The sequence below is a fragment of the Paramisgurnus dabryanus genome, chromosome 4, assembly GCF_030506205.2.
Source record: "Paramisgurnus dabryanus chromosome 4, PD_genome_1.1, whole genome shotgun sequence".
In the NCBI taxonomy this organism is placed as follows: Eukaryota; Metazoa; Chordata; class Actinopteri; order Cypriniformes; family Cobitidae; genus Paramisgurnus; species Paramisgurnus dabryanus.
In genome coordinates, this window is record NC_133340.1 from 17,313,935 (window position 1) to 17,331,765 (window position 17,831).

The 17,831-nt window shown below is 39.3% G+C and overlaps 1 protein-coding gene across 3 annotated transcripts in view; it reads left to right on the forward strand.

The window, feature by feature from the left end:
- mslnb (mesothelin b) overlaps nucleotides 1-17,831 on the forward strand; it is a 64,394-nt gene that overhangs the window by 15,508 nt on the left and 31,055 nt on the right. For 2 of the 3 annotated variants that reach the window (XM_073814460.1, XM_073814461.1), the window contains exons 10-57: nucleotides 45-119; nucleotides 199-437; nucleotides 540-624; nucleotides 703-846; nucleotides 926-1,125; nucleotides 1,319-1,422; nucleotides 1,514-1,623; nucleotides 1,838-2,014; nucleotides 2,103-2,134; nucleotides 2,216-2,307; nucleotides 2,842-2,864; nucleotides 2,973-2,994; nucleotides 3,089-3,116; nucleotides 3,209-3,290; nucleotides 3,436-3,594; nucleotides 3,671-3,864; nucleotides 3,957-4,057; nucleotides 4,149-4,267; nucleotides 4,377-4,553; nucleotides 5,853-5,884; nucleotides 5,967-6,064; nucleotides 6,177-6,202; nucleotides 6,364-6,385; nucleotides 7,847-7,874; nucleotides 7,956-8,037; nucleotides 8,183-8,341; nucleotides 8,418-8,611; nucleotides 8,704-8,804; nucleotides 8,896-9,014; nucleotides 9,124-9,300; nucleotides 10,601-10,632; nucleotides 10,715-10,812; nucleotides 10,924-10,949; nucleotides 11,107-11,128; nucleotides 12,961-12,988; nucleotides 13,070-13,151; nucleotides 13,297-13,455; nucleotides 13,532-13,725; nucleotides 13,818-13,918; nucleotides 14,010-14,128; nucleotides 14,238-14,414; nucleotides 14,921-14,952; nucleotides 15,035-15,132; nucleotides 15,245-15,270; nucleotides 15,420-15,441; nucleotides 17,274-17,301; nucleotides 17,377-17,458; nucleotides 17,604-17,762. In XM_073814460.1, the coding sequence (XP_073670561.1) occupies nucleotides 45-119; nucleotides 199-437; nucleotides 540-624; nucleotides 703-846; nucleotides 926-1,125; nucleotides 1,319-1,422; nucleotides 1,514-1,623; nucleotides 1,838-2,014; nucleotides 2,103-2,134; nucleotides 2,216-2,307; nucleotides 2,842-2,864; nucleotides 2,973-2,994; nucleotides 3,089-3,116; nucleotides 3,209-3,290; nucleotides 3,436-3,594; nucleotides 3,671-3,864; nucleotides 3,957-4,057; nucleotides 4,149-4,267; nucleotides 4,377-4,553; nucleotides 5,853-5,884; nucleotides 5,967-6,064; nucleotides 6,177-6,202; nucleotides 6,364-6,385; nucleotides 7,847-7,874; nucleotides 7,956-8,037; nucleotides 8,183-8,341; nucleotides 8,418-8,611; nucleotides 8,704-8,804; nucleotides 8,896-9,014; nucleotides 9,124-9,300; nucleotides 10,601-10,632; nucleotides 10,715-10,812; nucleotides 10,924-10,949; nucleotides 11,107-11,128; nucleotides 12,961-12,988; nucleotides 13,070-13,151; nucleotides 13,297-13,455; nucleotides 13,532-13,725; nucleotides 13,818-13,918; nucleotides 14,010-14,128; nucleotides 14,238-14,414; nucleotides 14,921-14,952; nucleotides 15,035-15,132; nucleotides 15,245-15,270; nucleotides 15,420-15,441; nucleotides 17,274-17,301; nucleotides 17,377-17,458; nucleotides 17,604-17,762 (4,686 nt within the window). The remainder of the gene's footprint in view (nucleotides 1-44; nucleotides 120-198; nucleotides 438-539; nucleotides 625-702; nucleotides 847-925; nucleotides 1,126-1,318; nucleotides 1,423-1,513; nucleotides 1,624-1,837; nucleotides 2,015-2,102; nucleotides 2,135-2,215; nucleotides 2,308-2,841; nucleotides 2,865-2,972; nucleotides 2,995-3,088; nucleotides 3,117-3,208; nucleotides 3,291-3,435; nucleotides 3,595-3,670; nucleotides 3,865-3,956; nucleotides 4,058-4,148; nucleotides 4,268-4,376; nucleotides 4,554-5,852; nucleotides 5,885-5,966; nucleotides 6,065-6,176; nucleotides 6,203-6,363; nucleotides 6,386-7,846; nucleotides 7,875-7,955; nucleotides 8,038-8,182; nucleotides 8,342-8,417; nucleotides 8,612-8,703; nucleotides 8,805-8,895; nucleotides 9,015-9,123; nucleotides 9,301-10,600; nucleotides 10,633-10,714; nucleotides 10,813-10,923; nucleotides 10,950-11,106; nucleotides 11,129-12,960; nucleotides 12,989-13,069; nucleotides 13,152-13,296; nucleotides 13,456-13,531; nucleotides 13,726-13,817; nucleotides 13,919-14,009; nucleotides 14,129-14,237; nucleotides 14,415-14,920; nucleotides 14,953-15,034; nucleotides 15,133-15,244; nucleotides 15,271-15,419; nucleotides 15,442-17,273; nucleotides 17,302-17,376; nucleotides 17,459-17,603; nucleotides 17,763-17,831) is intronic. The other variant, XM_073814462.1, reaches the window with a different exon arrangement.

Here is a 17,831-nt window from a genome sequence, read left to right on the forward strand (position 1 = left end):
TGTTCTAGATATGTGCGCTGAAACTCATGTCCGTGTGTCTGCAGGCTCTTAATGGATTCATGACAGCATTTAGACCCGTCGGAAGTTTTGTACACAACTTTGTGTCCCTGACACAGCAGGTAACGGTACACAAAGACACTCTTATGTCATTTTTTTATAAATGTTTGGACTCTTCTGATGGCTCTTGATTGCTTCCAGCAAAACTTGTACGGTATGCGGAGCGCCACGCTAATGCAGGCCGTGATAAACCTCACGCTCGCTGAGATCGCCGCTCCTTTCAAGCAGCAGAATTTGACAGATGAGCTGCAGGACGAGTTTGACCCCACAGATATTGACGACTGGTTCACATATGTGGTCTCTCCGATGCTCAGGCGATTCCTGCCCGGTGACCTGGCCGAAATCCCATCCAACCTCACGGCTGTCTTCCATAACCAGTTGTGAGTTTACCATGCTAGTACTGTCCCAGTTAACCAAACACAAATGGTGCTTCTGAATATAAAGTTATCTAGCCACTCTGATATCACGCTGGGTGTTTTCAGCTACATCGAGACAGGGATGGGATCTCAAGTCCCGAATGAAAGTCAAGACATCTGTAGCGTCAGTATCGACGACAGAACGTGTGCCGTAAGTTAAAAACACGCTTCTATCAGTTTGTGCTTCTGAAAGGGTGACATTGCATGACAATTTTTGGTTATTTTCCAGCTGACTGACCTGGTGGAGCACGTGTCCACTATCCTGAACTGTGCCGCACGCTCAAACTTCACGCTCACGGAGGAGACGCTCTTGGAAGTTCTCCTTCATCTCTCCCAGAACCTCAACGCTCTTCTGCAGCAGCTCTCCATGACTGTAAGCGCATGGCTCTGATCCTTGTCTTTGTTTAATATATCAGTCTTGAGAATTTCACACGCCTGTTCCTCTGTCTCAGAATTTCAGTTCCCAGAGTCCGTACTTTGGTGACATCCTGAATCAAATAGAAGACACCTTCACGACGCAGAGCTTGCAGGACGAGTCTTTTGTCAGATTATGGTTCCAGGTCAAACTGAAGCCTCTTCTCTCCACGCTGACTCCAGAATATCTCACATGCCTCAGTCACAAAGAGTTCAGCTGCCAAACCTTTCAGCTGCTGTACGTCCACATCTGCTCTTATCTTGCTTTGGCTCTACTATAACTATCTTCTGTCTAGCATCAACTGTTTCTTTGTCACCTGTTATTGAACTCTGAGATCTGCTCTTATCTGAGCTTACATCTGAAAAATTACATGTGAAGGTATTACGTGACCTCTGAACCCATCTGATTTTAATGGTTTTTGTCCTCTTAGTGTTTCAGAACTAAGTGACAACATGTTCATGATGTCAGGAGAAGGACCACAGGATGTGTATAGATATTTCATCTTCTCCTATCTAAGCCTAAAAAATGCTTCAGGTCTGTCCGTCTGTCTGTTTGTTTGTTTGTCTGTATCTACATACCCATACTGAGAGCTGTAGATTAACATGTGATATAAATGTGTGTTCAGGTGGTTGTCCCACTGAAAACAGCAGTGTCTGGGTGACCCAAAACCTTGGTGGATTTTCACACTTTGCCATGTTAATGGAGATGTACCAGCTAAAGCCAGACTTTAACGCTGTGAGTTATATGATTGTCACTGAGCAGGACATCTTCTGCTTGTGGTTTTATGTCATCTAAACAATCATGTCAACCGTTCTCGTGTACCTTTGTATTTCATGAATTGGGGTCAGGAGGTTTTTTCATTTCTTGTGATGAAGCTCTGCGAATGTCTGTTGATTTATCTGATTCATTTCCGTAACTTATTTCACGTGCCTGTGTTTGTGCATTTCAGATCGATGCAATCCCAGTTTTATCTCCGAATCAGCTGGCTGAACTGATTGTTGAAGATTTTCCTCGTCTCCCAGAGAAAAGCATCATCATAAATTTAGTTTTTGATTATATCTTGATTTCTCCAGAGGAGCGTGGTCTATTTATGATGCTTGAACACCTCATCATGCTCGCTGACGAGGTAAACACACCTTGATCACTGAACAGACAACAAACATGTGCATGTGTGTCTGAATGATTGAAACTAACTCTGTCTCTCTGTGTGTCAGATGGGTCTGGAGTGCTCTTCATACCAACTCATGTAAGTAATGCTCAGAGATCTGATTCAACATGATTTCTCTACACTGATTGAATTAATTCTCTCTCTCTCTCTCTCTTTCAGTGTTCAGAGACTGGAGGAGTCTTTGCTTCTTCACTACATGATGGAACCGGTTCAGGACAACATAGACCTGTTGAAAAAGATGGCCTCACCTGGTACACACTTAAACATACATTTTTTGAAATGAGAACATAACACAAACTTCTGTTTAGGGTTCCCACGGGTCATGAGATTTTTTCCCAAGTTATAGAAGATCAGGGTTTTTTGTTTATTGCTTTAAATTTTAGTTTTCATTTTCTTAAATAATAATTGTTAACTTGTTAGGGTTAGGGTTATGTAATCCGCTTGTTAACTTGTGACGTAAGGAAAAGCATTTCCGGGTCCAAGCCTCCGCTGACTACAATTTAAATGGATGTTTATTGGCACTGTTTATTCATTTTATGCATTTAAGAAACATTTTAATAAACTCGCGGTGTACACTAAATTATCCAGGCTCACAGCATCCTGGACAAAGGTCATGGAAATTCAGCTTTTTAGTCAGGAAAAAGTCAGGAAATTTGAGTGGGAATCATGTCTGTTATTTCTACAACAACTTATTTATAAAAACATTGAATAGACATTTTTACACTAGTTTAGTCACACACGCACAAACTATTTTACTAAAGCTATGATGTTGGTCTTTCTCACAGGCTGCTTTCCTCCACCTTTTACGGTAAGAAATCATTTCATAAACATAAAAAATGTCAAATGTCTTTGATGGAAAACACAAATCATTGCAGTTGTTAATATATTTGTGTTATTTTGATCATATTGTTTGTAGTGTATTTCAACTCCTGTTAATGGTAAGTTATATCTGATATCATATATAAAATACTTTATCTCAAGATGATAGCATATCACAACACACCTTCTGTTTTATTTCATGATTCCTTTCAGAAACCTCAATTTGCTCTGGAGTAAATGGGTATTTATCAGATTTTTAAAATTTGCACCAAATGCAAATTAAGTTCATTTCATCTACAGGACATTCATGATAAACATCTTTCTCCTCTACAGTGATGAGCTGAACGCTCTTCTGTCAGCTGGTTTCATGAGCGTCTCCTGTAATATCAGTCTGGATCAGTACGCTTGTTCTCCGGTGAGGAATTATTTCAAGCGTATTTTACTCTTCAGCATCATTATCTCACATTGAGTCACGTGTCTGAGAATCCTTGCCGTGTCTGAAATCATGCTGATATTTCTTGAACAATGATGTTCACTGAGCTCATGTCTTCTGTTCGTAGTTGAATGACTTCACTGCTGTAAACCTGGCAGATCTTCTGAAGTGTCAACTATCAAGCAACATCAGTTCATCAAAGGAAATCTGGAAACTGCTCTTAACCAAAACAAATGAGGTTCTAGATCAGGCGCTCATCATCTTCTCAAGCATGGCAGAAAATATGGTAAATAATCCTGGTGAAACTTGACTTAAATATACTGAAGTCTTAACTGAGATTAATAACATAATGACATCATCAGACTCAGCCAATCAGAAGTGAGTCGCTGTCTCATGTGCTGGATGTGATCGCTGAACTCAGACTGGAGCAGTTGAGTCCTGACCAATGGAATGTGTGGTTCAATGAGAGTCTGAAGGCCTTTTTACCGTACGCATCATCCTCACTATTGCAGTGCATGATCAGCAAAAACCTCAGCTGTCAAACCTACCAGCAACTGTAAGAAAACCATTTCCTCAACGTTCCCAATAGATCAAAAGTGTCAGGAGTTTATAAGATGCTTGACTTGATTCTCAACTATTTCCCTTCAGTCTTCAGGCTTTTAATATTCAGTTCCATCTAATGGATGAGATGCAGAGAAGCAACATGGTGGAGTTCTTCATCTTGCCCTTCCTCAGAAGAAACACAACAGGTGAGCTGGAGATGTTTTCTCTTCCACACATGATTCAGACAGAGTATGTTGTGCTTTTAATCTTATTGTTTGTTTGTTTGTCGTGTTTCAGATCAAGGCTGTGTATCAAGTTCTAACAGCAGCACTGAGTGGCTACAGATGAACTTTGGGTTGTTTGTTCAGTTTGTGTCTCTCAGAGATCTGCTCTTCATCGACCCACTCTTAAATCCTGTATGTCATTTGATTTCATTCAAGAACAAACAGCACAAGACAACATGAACCTCTCACAGTTTTATATTTCACCTCATTTCATCTGTCTCGTTCTTCTGTTTGTTTTTAGTTGGAGACTCTGGATTATCTCTCTGCAGACCAAATGGTTGAACTGATGGTTGATGATCTTCCTGAACTTACAGAAAAAGATCTGATCATCAATGAAGTGTTTGATTATCTGTTGGAGTCTCCTGTGGAACGAGGACTTCCTGATGTTCTTCAAATCCTGCTCATACGCTCACAGACGGTAAAACTTATTTGAATCTTTATGACAGACAGCATTTTAGCATCTTAGTTTCATTTATGACACAAAAATTGTTTGATAATAGCCTGGCTAACACCAGACCAGTCTCATAGAGAATGAGAGGTGGTCTGGGAACCATACGCCCATTTTCTCGTATTTGAGGCATTGAGCCGTTTATTGGGCGCTACGAATGTCTATCAAATGCATCTGTACGTAGCTCATAGCCAATCTTTTCAATTTTACCAGATTCAAACCTAAACAACTTTTATCGGTACGCGTGCACACAGCTGAAATCTATGCAACTAAACCGGTAGCTGTATATTGCAAAATGACCTAAGTTATGAGAAAGTTCAAAAATAACAGCAAAATGTCAGAACAGCAAAAACATCTACTGAAAAGCAACACAATTTAGTGGCACTGTAACAACCACAGTACAGGCATAATGACAATATGATATTAATAAATACCACTTACCATTTATAAGTTAATTGTACTTCATCTTTGACAATGCCTAGCAGGCTGGCCCTATAAAACTTTGTGGCTATCATGTCTTGCCATATCCGAACATCCTTCTTGGATATGAAATTGTTTAATGGCAAAAGTTGCTCTTTTTTTAAATAAACTTGCGTTCAAAACTACTTAGAACACTATCTAATGCTGCATTGAAAAGTAGTTTCGCGTCTGCTCCTGCGTTGGATAAACAAAACTGCTTTGGTGTGTCGCATAGACGTCGTCATCGTCTTGCTGCCCCCTCCCCGTTCTGTGATTGCTTTCTTATTTCAGGGACAAAAAAGGTCCATAGTTTCCATGCTAGACTTGCAATGTGAACAAATTTGTGCGCAAGGCAGCATGAGGAAACCGAGGCTAGTTTAATAATACAGTGTGACAAACTCAAAAATGTCATATAGAGGGATTTGTTGAATGTAATTTATTCCTAAAATGTAAATAAAATTGATCAAAAAATTATTGTAATTTCAGTGCTACACATTAATTTCGTAAGGTTCTGTCAGTGGTGCCATGACCCAGTTGTGATTGGGTTTAGTGTAGTGGAAGACATCTGGTTTGTGATGTGTGGTGTTTAAACGTCACTCCTTTGGTCTTAAGAGCTGAACTATCGACAGACATATGATCCTGTGGCTTGTAGACTTCCTCTTATCACATTCATCTCCAATGCTTGCTTGACTGACAGTTTAAATTCAAATGAGAGCCGAAGCAATACATTGGTGGTGCCGTGACCCGGATGATGAATGAATTGAATTTCATATCTAATAATAGCACTTATACATGTTTCTTTTTCCACAGACCATTATTCCATGCAGTTCATATCTACTGATGTAAGTCTCCTTGAGTCTCTTATCTGAGGATATTTAGTGTTTGGTGTCTCTTGTACTGAAATCTTCTGTCTTTCTTTCCCAGTTTTGAGAAGTTGTTCAATGCTTCATCTTCTTTGCCATCATACGTGGAGACTCTTGTCCTTCAAATAACTAAAGAACTCAAGCAGAATGGAGCAAAAGGTTTAACTCCTTAATCTGTCATTGTCTCTTCATCATCTTTCAATGTTTACTGTGAGATTAAATGTGTTTTTTTCCTATAATGAATGACTCAATTTATTTGTATTATTTTCAGACTGTAACCTTCCTCAACCTCCAACAGTAAGATTCATTTTTTATGATTTTCATAATCATTTCAGCTCTTATAAGAGTCATTAAACAGCATTAAAGAAACAATCATTTACTTTTCAACTCTTGTATCAATGCTGATATTGGGTTTGTTTGTTTGTTTGTTTGTTTGTTTGTTTGTTTGTTTGTTTTAGTGTATATCTACATTGGTAAATGGTAAGTAGATCTTCTTACTTATGTAAAACATTCAGTTCTCTTCTAAACATTTGCTCAGTTTTACATTATGAGAAATGAATTATTGAAATCAGAAGCATCAATGACCTCAAATGTTTCTGATAACAGACCTGTAACAGTTTTAGTTCAGCTCTCCTGATAACAATGTGTAGCTTGTAATACCATGTAAGTTGCTTTGGATTAAAGTGTCTGTCAAATGCATAAACGTTAATGTTCTGTGTAAATGCAAACACATTCTGGAATTAATTGCATGATCAATCCTGAGCGATCCACAGAGCGATCACACTAGTCAAATGAACCAGGCTTTGGGGGTTAGTGTTCTTTACTTTACTTTACTTTACTTTACTTTACTTTACTTTACTTTACTTTACTTTACTTATTTAATTTATTTAAAATTTGACAATTTAAAAGCAGAGGGAATAAAGAAGAGGTCATGGTGTTTAGTTTTAGTCCTGGGTTCAACAAATGTCCTGTGCCGCTAGAGAATTAGCAGCAATAGGAACCACAGACAGGAAACTTACCTTAAGTATTTTAGTAAGAGTTCGTATTGTGGCTTCCTCACACCTTTCATTCAGTGTTGGGAGAGTTGAAGTCGGAATAACTATTATCCAACAACATCGCTTTTGGATCCTCTCTAGCTTCTCAGATAGCCCTATAGGAGGTGAACCCCATACTGGACTAGAATACTCGGTAACCGGACAAATAAAAATCAAGTATACTTGCACTAAAACATCACAAGGTTTTGCAACACCAAGATCAACAAAAACAGCATATTTGTCCATTTTGGGAGAGCTGTTAAGTGCATCATGCCAGTGTTGCAGAATTTGAATCAAGGCAGTATCGACTGATGCAGTTTCTGTTGAGTGACTGCTTTTGAAGCCAGACTGGTTGATGTCCACCAGGTTGTTTTGTAAAAGACATGAGGAGAGCCGATCAAAAACAACACGTTTGAGAGTAAACACACCCAATAAGACTTGATTCGATTCATACACTGGTCACATGTCTTTAAAAGATCTTGATGAGCTGTGTGTGAACACATGTAGGCTACAGTGTATCAGTGTATTTTCTGGAATCTCTGTGTGAAATGGGCTATGAAGAGATCTTTACCCTCTTCATGTACCTCACGCATGTGCACCAGACATTCCCAAACATCTCTTACTGAACCAAAGATGTGTCTAAATGATTTGTGTCACTCTGTCATTCAGAGAAGATCATTGTCTGTTGAATGGCTGTTATTTGGATCTTTCAGATGATGATATACTGTAGATGAAATCAGCTTCTCTGTTTAAACTGTGGTTGCTCTAACAGACTTCGTGTTATTGCTTTTCTTCTGGTCTGTCATGTAGATCAGGTTTATCATTTTACATTTAGATTTCTCATGTTTGTATTGAAGTACAAAGAAATTCAGGTCCACTAATCCATAAATTCTGACTTGTTTAACAGCTACCAGAGTCTGTGAAGGAGTCAACAGGTATGAACTGTTACTGTTTTATCTACATTGACATTGTGACATAGACTGAAAGTTCTCATAATATTCTGATGTCTTCTACAGTGATGAGCTGAACGCTCTTCTGTCAGCTGGTTTCATGAGCGTCTCCTGTAATATCAGTCTGAATCAGTACGCTTGTTCTCCGGTGAGGAATTATTTCAAGCGTGTTTTACTCTTCAGCATCATTATCTCACATTGAGTCACGTGTCTGAGAATCCTTGCCGTGTCTGAAATCATGCTGATATTTCTTGAACAATGAAGTTCACTGAACTCATGTCTCCTGTTCATAGTTGAATGACTTCACTGCTGTAAACCTGGCAGATCTTCTGAAGTGTCAACTATCCAGCAACATCAGTTCATCAAAGGAAATCTGGAAACTGCTCTTCACCAAAACAAATGAGGTTCTAGATCAGGCGCTCATCATCTTCTCAAGCATGGCAGAAAATATGGTAAATAATCCTGGTGAAACTTGACTTAAATGTACTGAAGTCTTAACTGAGATTAATAACATAATGACATCATCAGACTCAGCCAATCAGAAGTGAGTCGCTGTCTCATGTGCTGGATGTGATCGCTGAACTCCGACTGGAGCAGTTGAGTCCTGACCAATGGAATGTGTGGTTCAATGAGAGTCTGAAGGCCTTTTTACCGTACGCATCATCCTCACTATTGCAGTGCATGATCAGCAAAAACCTCAGCTGTCAAACCTACCAGCAACTGTAAGAAAACCATTTCCTCAACGTTCCCAATAGATCAAAAGTGTCAGGAGTTTATAAGATGCTTGACTTGATTCTCAACATTTTCCCTTCAGTCTTCAGTCTTTTAATATTCAGTTCCATCTAATGGATGAGATGCAGAGAAGCAACATGGTGGAGTTCTTCATCTTGCCCTTCCTCAGAAGAAACACAACAGGTGAGCTGGAGATGTTTTCTCTTCCACACATGATTCAGACAGAGTATGTTGTGCTTTTAATCTTATTGTTTGTTTGTTTGTCGTGTTTCAGATCAAGGCTGTGTATCAAGTTCTAACAGCAGCACTGAGTGGCTACAGATGAACTTTGGGTTGTTTGTTCAGTTTGTGTCTCTCAGAGATCTGCTCTTCATCGACCCACTCTTAAATCCTGTATGTCATTTGATTTCATTCAAGAACAAACAGCACAAGACAACATGAACCTCTCACAGTTTTATATTTCACCTCATTTCATCTGTCTCGTTCTTCTGTTTGTTTTTAGTTGGAGACTCTGGATTATCTCTCTGCAGACCAAATGGTTGAACTGATGGTTGATGATCTTCCTGAACTTACAGAAAAAGATCTGATCATCAATGAAGTGTTTGATTATCTGTTGGAGTCTCCTGTGGAACGAGGACTTCCTGATGTTCTCGAAATCCTGCTCATACGCTCACAGACGGTAAAACTTATTCGAATCTTTATGACAGACAGCATTTTTAGCATCTTAGTTTCATTTCTGACACAAAAATTGTTTGATAATAGCCTGGCTAACACCAGACCAGTCTCATAGAGAATGAGAGGTGGTCTGGGAACCATACGCCCATTTTCTCGTATTTGAGGCATTGAGCCGTTTATTGGGCGCTACGAATGTCTATCAAATGCATCTGTACTTAGCTCATAGCCAATCTTTTCAATTTTACCAGATTCAAACCTAAACAACTTTTATCGGTCCGCGTGCACACAGCTGAAATCTATGCAACTAAACCGGTAGCTGTATATTGCAAAATGACCTAAGTTATGAGAAAGTTCAAAAATAACAGCAAAATGTCAGAACAGCAAAAACATCTACTGAAAAGCAACACGATTTAGTGGCACTGTAACAACCACAGTACAGGCATAATGACAATATGATATTAATAAATACCACTTACCATTTATAAGTTAATTGTACTTCGTCTTTGACAATGCCTAGCAGGTTGGTCCTATAAAACTTTGTGGCTATCATGTCTTGCCATATCCGAACATCCTTCTTGGATATGAAATTGTTTAACGGCAAAAGTTGCTCTTTTTTTAAATAAACTTGCGTTCAAAACTACTTAGAACACTATCTAATGCTGCATTGAAAAGTAGTTTCGCGTCTGCTCCTGCGTTGGATAAACAAAACTGCTTTGGTGTGTCGCATAGACGTCGTCATCGTCTTGCTGCCCCCTCCCCGTTCTGTGATTGCTTTCCTATTTCAGGGACAAAAAAGGTCCATAGTTTCCATGCTAGACTTGCAATGTGAACAAATTTGTGTGCAAGGCAGCATGAGGAAACCGAGGCTAGTTTAATAATACAGTGTGACAAACTCAAAAATGTCATATAGAGGGATTTGTTGAATGTAATTTATTCCTAAAATGTAAATAAAATTGATCAAAAAATTATTGTAATTTCAGTGCTACACATTAATTTCGTAAGGTTCTGTCAGTGGTGCCATGACCCAGTTGTGATTGGGTTTAGTGTAGTGGAAGACATCTGGTTTGTGATGTGTGGTGTTTAAACGTCACTCCTTTGGTCTTAAGAGCTGAACTATCGACAGACATATGATCCTGTGGCTTGTAGACTTCCTCTTATCACATTCATCTCCAATGCTTGCTTGACTGACAGTTTAAATTCAAATGAGAGCCGAAGCAATACATTGGTGGTGCCGTGACCCGGATGATGAATGAATTGAATTTCATATCTAATAACAGCACTCATACATGTTTCTTTTTCCACAGACCATTATTCCATGCAGTTCATATCTACTGATGTAAGTCTCCTTGAGTCTCTGATCTGAGGATATTTAGTGTCTGGTATCTCTTGTACTGAAATCTTCTGTCTTTCTTTCTCAGTTTTGAGAAGTTGTTCAATGCTTCATCTTCTTTGCCATCATACGTGGAGACTCTTGTCCTTCAAATAACTAAAGAACTCAAGCAGAATGGAGCAAAAGGTTAAACTCCTTAATCTGTCATTGTCTCTTCAGCATCTTTCAATGTTTACTGTGAGATTAAATGTGTTTTTTTCCTATAATGAATGACTCATTTTTTTGTATTATTTTCAGACTGTAACCTTCCTCAACCTCCAACAGTAAGATTCATTTTTGATGATTTTCATAATCATTTTAGCTCTTATAAGAGTCATTAAACAGCATTAAAGAAACAATAATTTAATTTTCAACTCTTGTATCAATGCTGATATTGGGTTTGTTTGTTTGTTTGTTTGTTTGTTTGTTTGTTTGTTTTAGTGTATATCTACATTGGTAAATGGTAAGTGGATCTTCTTACTTATGTAAAACATTCAGTTCTCTTCTAAACATTTGCTCAGTTTTACATTATGAGAAATGAATGATTGAAATCAGAAGCATCAATGACCTCAAATGTTTCTGATAACAGACCTGTAACAGTTTTAGTTCAGCTCTCCTGATAACAATCTGTAGCTTGTAATACCATGTAAGTTGGTTTGGATTAAAGTGTCTGTCAAATGCATAAACGTTAATGTTCTGTGTAAATGCAAACACATTCTGGAATTGATTGCAGGATCAATCCTGAGCGATCACACAGAGCGATCACACCAGTCAAATGAACCAGGCTTTAGGGATCAAATGCGCTTGGGCACAGTTAAGTTGAGATAATTTGAGTGCACCCATAGTGAGTGTAGGCATAGGGGTGCAGAGCCAGTGGTCAACTTGTAGGCTAACATCCCAGCTTTGTATTTGATGCGAGCAGCTATTGGAAGCCAATGTAAACTGACAAGAAGAGGTATGACATTTGCTTTCTTTGGTTTATTAAAGGCCACTCTGGCCACTGCATTCTGGATCATCTGTAGAGGTTTGTAGGTCGGCCGAGATAACTAACAGTTCAGCTGTAAGTGATGGTACTTCATCCAGACCGAGATATCACTCAGGTATGGGGAGATGCAAGCAAAAACTGTGTGATCGTCTAGTTAAAATGAGACATGGAGTTGGATGTCACCATCACAGCAGTGCTAAGAGAAGCTATGTTTCTGAATGACCTCACCCTACAAGGACTCCCTAATTAACATACCTGAAGGATAAGACTTGAACCACTGGAGCGTCGTTCAAAAGACACCAATTTTCCTTAGGGTTGACAGGAGGATGTCATGGTTAACGATGGGAAAAGCAAAAAACAAGTCCAACAGTATGAGTACTGTAGATTTATAACCTGCTCTTGACCATCACAGAACCTCAGTGACTGAGAGAAGTGGACTTTCTGTTTAGTGACTGCTTTTGAAGCCAGACTGGTTCTTGTCACCAGGTTGAGAGGAGTGATGTGTGCCCTCTTTGGCTCATAGAAGACCACTCTTGCTACTGCAATTGGATCATCTGTGGTTGGTTGGTTGGTTGTGCAGGCTGGGAGTCCGGCCAGTAGCGCATTGCAATAGTGCAGTTTGAACAGGACAAGAGCCTGGGCTTGGACTTGTGTAGCATGCTCATATAGGAAAGTTTGTAAAGGATGAATCTACAAGAGTGGGTGGTGCTGGTAACATGACCTGTGAAGCTAAGCCGATCATGAATGACCACTCCCAGGTTTCTTGCTGTCCCGGAAGGCCGGAATCGTTGAAGAACCTTGTTGAATGGAAAGATTGTGATGGTTCTTGGGGTCAGTCGATATCACAAGCAGTTCTGTCTTTGCAAAGTTCAGCTGCAGATGGTGATCCTTTATCCGGAGTTAGATGTATCTCAGGCATGTTGAGATGCAGGCAGAAACCGTGGTATTGTCAGGCTGGAATTACAAGTGGAGTTGTGTGTCATCCGCATAGCAGTGGTAGGAAAATACATGTTTCTGAATGACAGAACCCAGGGATGTCATGTATATAGAAAACAGCAGTGGTCCAAGCAATGAACCTTGAGGGACCCAAGTATTAAGATGTTGGGTATCATAGATGTCACCTCTCCAGCATACTCTAAATGACCTTACTTATTCATTTAGCTGACGCTTTTATCCAAAGCGACTTACAATTGTTATATATATATGTCAGACCTGCCTGTTAATCATTTTACATTTAGATTTCTTATGTTTGTATTGAAGTACAAAGAAATTCAGGTCCACTAATCCATAAATTCTGACTTGTTTAACAGCTACCAGAGTCTGTGAAGGAGTCAACGGGTATGAACTGTTACTGTTTTATCTACATTGACATTGTGACATAGACTGAAAGTTCTCATAATATTCTGATGTCTTCTGCAGTGATGAGCTGAACGCTCTTCTGTCAGCTGGTTTCATGAGCGTCTCCTGTAATATCAGTCTGGATCAGTACGCTTGTTCTCCGGTGAGGAATTATTTCAAGCGTGTTTTACTCTTCAGCATCATTATCTCACATTGAGTCACGTGTCTGAGAATCCTTGCCGTGTCTGAATTCATGTTGATATTTCTTGAACAATGATGTTCACTGAGCTCATGTCTTCTGTTCGTAGTTGAATGACTTCACTGCTGTAAACCTGGCAGATCTTCTGAAGTGTCAACTATCCAGCAACATCAGTTCATCAAAGGAAATCTGGAAACTGCTCTTCACCAAAACAAATGAGGTTCTAGATCAGGCGCTCATCATCTTCTCAAGCATGGCAGAAAATATGGTAAATAATCCTGGTGAAACTTGACTTAAATGTACTGAAGTCTTAACTGAGATTAATAACATAATGACATCATCAGACTCAGCCAATCAGAAGTGAGTCGCTGTCTCATGTGCTGGATGTGATCGCTGAACTCCGACTGGAGCAGTTGAGTCCTGACCAATGGAATGTGTGGTTCAATGAGAGTCTGAAGGCCTTTTTACCGTACGCATCATCCTCACTATTGCAGTGCATGATCAGCAAAAACCTCAGCTGTCAAACCTACCAGCAACTGTAAGAAAACCATTTCCTCAACGTTCCCAATAGATCAAAAGTGTCAGGAGTTTATAAGATGCTTGACTTGATTCTCAACATTTTCCCTTCAGTCTTCAGTCTTTTAATATTCAGTTCCATCTAATGGATGAGATGCAGAGAAGCAACATGGTGGAGTTCTTCATCTTGCCCTTCCTCAGAAGAAACACAACAGGTGAGCTGGAGATGTTTTCTCTTCCACACATGATTCAGACAGAGTATGTTGTGCTTTTAATCTTATTGTTTGTTTGTTTGTCGTGTTTCAGATCAAGGCTGTGTATCAAGTTCTAACAGCAGCACTGAGTGGCTACAGATGAACTTTGGGTTGTTTGTTCAGTTTGTGTCTCTCAGAGATCTGCTCTTCATCGACCCACTCTTAAATCCTGTATGTCATTTGATTTCATTCAAGAACAAACAGCACAAGACAACATGAACCTCTCACAGTTTTATATTTCACCTCATTTCATCTGTCTCGTTCTTCTGTTTGTTTTTAGTTGGAGACTCTGGATTATCTCTCTGCAGACCAAATGGTTGAACTGATGGTTGATGATCTTCCTGAACTTACAGAAAAAGATCTGATCATCAATGAAGTGTTTGATTATCTGTTGGAGTCTCCTGTGGAACGAGGACTTCCCGATGTTCTTCAAATCCTGCTCATACGCTCACAGACGGTAAAACTTATTCGAATCTTTATGACAGACAGCATTTTAGCATCTTAGTTTCATTTATGACACAAATGTTTGATAATATAGTGTGAAAAACTCAGAAATGTCATATAGAGGGATTTGATGAATGTAATTAATTCCTAAAAATGTAAATAAAATTGATCAATAAATTATTGTAATTTTAATGTTACACATTAATTTCGTAAGGTGCTGTTAGTGGTACCATCATGACCCAGTTGTGATTGGGTTTAGTGTAGTGGAAGACATCTGGTTTGTGATGTGTGGTGTTTAAACGTCACTCCATTGGTCTTAAGAGCTGAACTATCGACAGACATATGATCCTGTGGCTTGTAGACTTCCTCTTATCACATTCATCTCCAATGCTTGCTTGACTGACAGTTTAAATTCAAATGAGAGCCGAAGCAATACATTGGTGGTGCCGTGACCCGGATGATGAATGAATTGAATTTCATATCTAATAACAGCACTCATACATGTTTCTTTTTCCACAGACCATTATTCCATGCAGTTCATATCTACTGATGTAAGTCTCCTTGAGTCTCTGATCTGAGGATATTTAGTGTTTGGTGTCTCTTGTACTGAAATCTTCTGTCTTTCTTTCTCAGTTTTGAGAAGTTGTTCAATGCTTCATCTTCTTTGCCATCATACGTGGAGACTCTTGTCCTTCAAATAACTAAAGAACTCAAGCAGAATGGAGCAAAAGGTTTAACTCCTTAATCTGTCATTGTCTCTTCATCATCTTTCAATGTTTACTGTGAGATTAAATGTGTTTTTTTCCTATAATGAATGACTCAATTTATTTGTATTATTTTCAGACTGTAACCTTCCTCAACCTCCAACAGTAAGATTCATTTTTTATGATTTTCATAATCATTTCAGCTCTTATAAGAGTCATTAAACAGCATTAAAGAAACAATAATTTAATTTTCAACTCTTGTATCAATGCTGATATTGGGTTTGTTTGTTTGTTTGTTTGTTTGTTTGTTTTAGTGTATATCTACATTGGTAAATGGTAAGTGGATCTTCTTACTTATGTAAAACATTCAGTTCTCTTCTAAACATTTGCTCAGTTTTACATTATGAGAAATGAATGATTGAAATCAGAAGCATCAATGACCTCAAATGTTTCTGATAACAGACCTGTAACAGTTTTAGTTCAGCTCTCCTGATAACAATCTGTAGCTTGTAATACCATGTAAGTTGGTTTGGATTAAAGTGTCTGTCAAATGCATAAACGTTAATGTTCTGTGTAAATGCAAACACATTCTGGAATTGATTGCAGGATCAATCCTGAGCGATCACACAGAGCGATCACAAAGTCAAATGAACCAGGCTTTAGGGATCAAATGCGCTTGGGCACAGTTAAGTTGAGATAATGTGAGTGCACCCATAGTGAGTGTAGGCATAGGGGTGCGAGCCATTGGTCAACTTGTAGGCTAACATCCCAGCTTTGTATTTGATGCGAGCAGCTATTGGAAGCCAATGTAAACTGACAAGAAGAGGTATGACATTTGCTTTCTTTGGTTTATTAAAGGCCACTCTGGCCACTGCATTCTGGATCATCTGTAGAGGTTTGTAGGTCGGCCGAGATAACTAACAGTTCAGCTGTAAGTGATGGTACTTCATCCAGACCGAGATATCACTCAGGTATGCGGAGATGCAAGCAAAAACTGTGTGATCGTCTAGTTAAAATGAGACATGGAGTTGGATGATGCCATCACAGCAGTGTTAAGAGAAGCCATGTTTCTGAATTACCTCACCCTACAAGAACTTCCTAATTAACATACCTGAAGGATAAGACTTGAACCACTGGAGCGTCGTTCAAAAGACACCAATTTTCCTTAGGGTTGACAGGAGGATGTCATGGTTAACGATGGGAAAAGCAAAAAACAAGTCCAACAGTGTAAGTACTGTAGATTTATAACCTGCTCTTGACCATCACAGAACCTCAGTGACTGAGAGAAGTGGAGTTTCTGTTGAGTGACTGCTTTTTAAGCCAGACTGGTTCTTGTCACCAGGTTGAGAGGAGTGATGTGCGCCCTCTTTGGCTCATAGAAGACCACTCTAGCCACTGCAATTGGATCATCTGTGGTTGGTTGGTTGGTTGGTTGTGCAGGCTGGGAGTCCGGCCAGTAGCGCATTGCAATAGTGCAGTTTGGACAGGACAAGAGCCTGGGCTTGGACTTGTGTAGCATGCTCATATAGGAAAGTTTGTAAAGGATTAATCTACAAGAGTGGGTGGTGCTGGTTACATGACCTGTGAAGCTAAGCCGATCATGAATGACCACCCCCAGGTTTCTTGCTGTCCCGGAAGGCCGGAATCGTTGAAGAACCTTGTTGAATGGAAAGATTGTGATGGTTCTTGGGGTCAGTCGATATCACAAGCAGTTCTGTCTTTGCAAAGTTCAGCTGCAGATGGTGATCCTTTATCCGGAGTTAGATGTATCTCAGGCATGTTGAGATGCAGGCAGAAACCGTGGTATTGTCAGGCTGGAATTACAAGTGGAGTTGTGTGTCATCCGCATAGCAGTGGTAGGAAAATACATGTTTCTGAATGACAGAACCCAGGGATGTCATGTATATAGAAAACAGCAGTGGTCCAAGCAATGAGCCTTGAGGTACCCAAGTATTAAGATGTTGGGTATCATAGATGTCACCTCTCCAGCATACTCTAAATGACCTTACTTATTCATTTAGCTGACGCTTTTATCCAAAGCGACTTACAATTGTTATATATATGTCAGACCTGCCTGTTAATCATTTTACATTTAGATTTCTTATGTTTGTATTGAAGTACAAAGAAATTCAGGTCCACTAATCCATAAATTCTGACTTATTTAACAGCTACCAGAGTCTGTGAAGGAGTCAACAGGTATGAACTGTTACTGTTTTATCTACATTGAGACATAGACTGAAAGTTCTCATAATATTCTGATGTCTTCTACAGTGATGAGCTGAACGCTCTTCTGTCAGCTGGTTTCATGAGCGTCTCCTGTAATATCAGTCTGGATCAGTACGCTTGTTCTCCGGTGAGGAATTATTTCAAGCGTGTTTTACTCTTCCGCATCATTATCTCACATTGAGTCACGTGTCTGAGAATCCTTGCCGTGTCTGAAATCATGTTGATATTTCTTGAACAATGAAGTTCACTGAGCTCATGTCTTCTGTTCATAGTTGAATGACTTCACTGCTGTAAACCTGGCAGATCTTCTGAAGTGTCAACTATCCAGCAACATCAGTTCATCAAAGGAAATCTGGAAACTGCTCTTCACCAAAACAAATGAGGTTCTAGATCAGGCGCTCATCATCTTCTCAAGCATGGCAGAAAATGTGGTAAATAATCCTGGTGAAACTTGACTTAAATATACTGAAGTCTTAACTGAGATTAATAACATAATGACA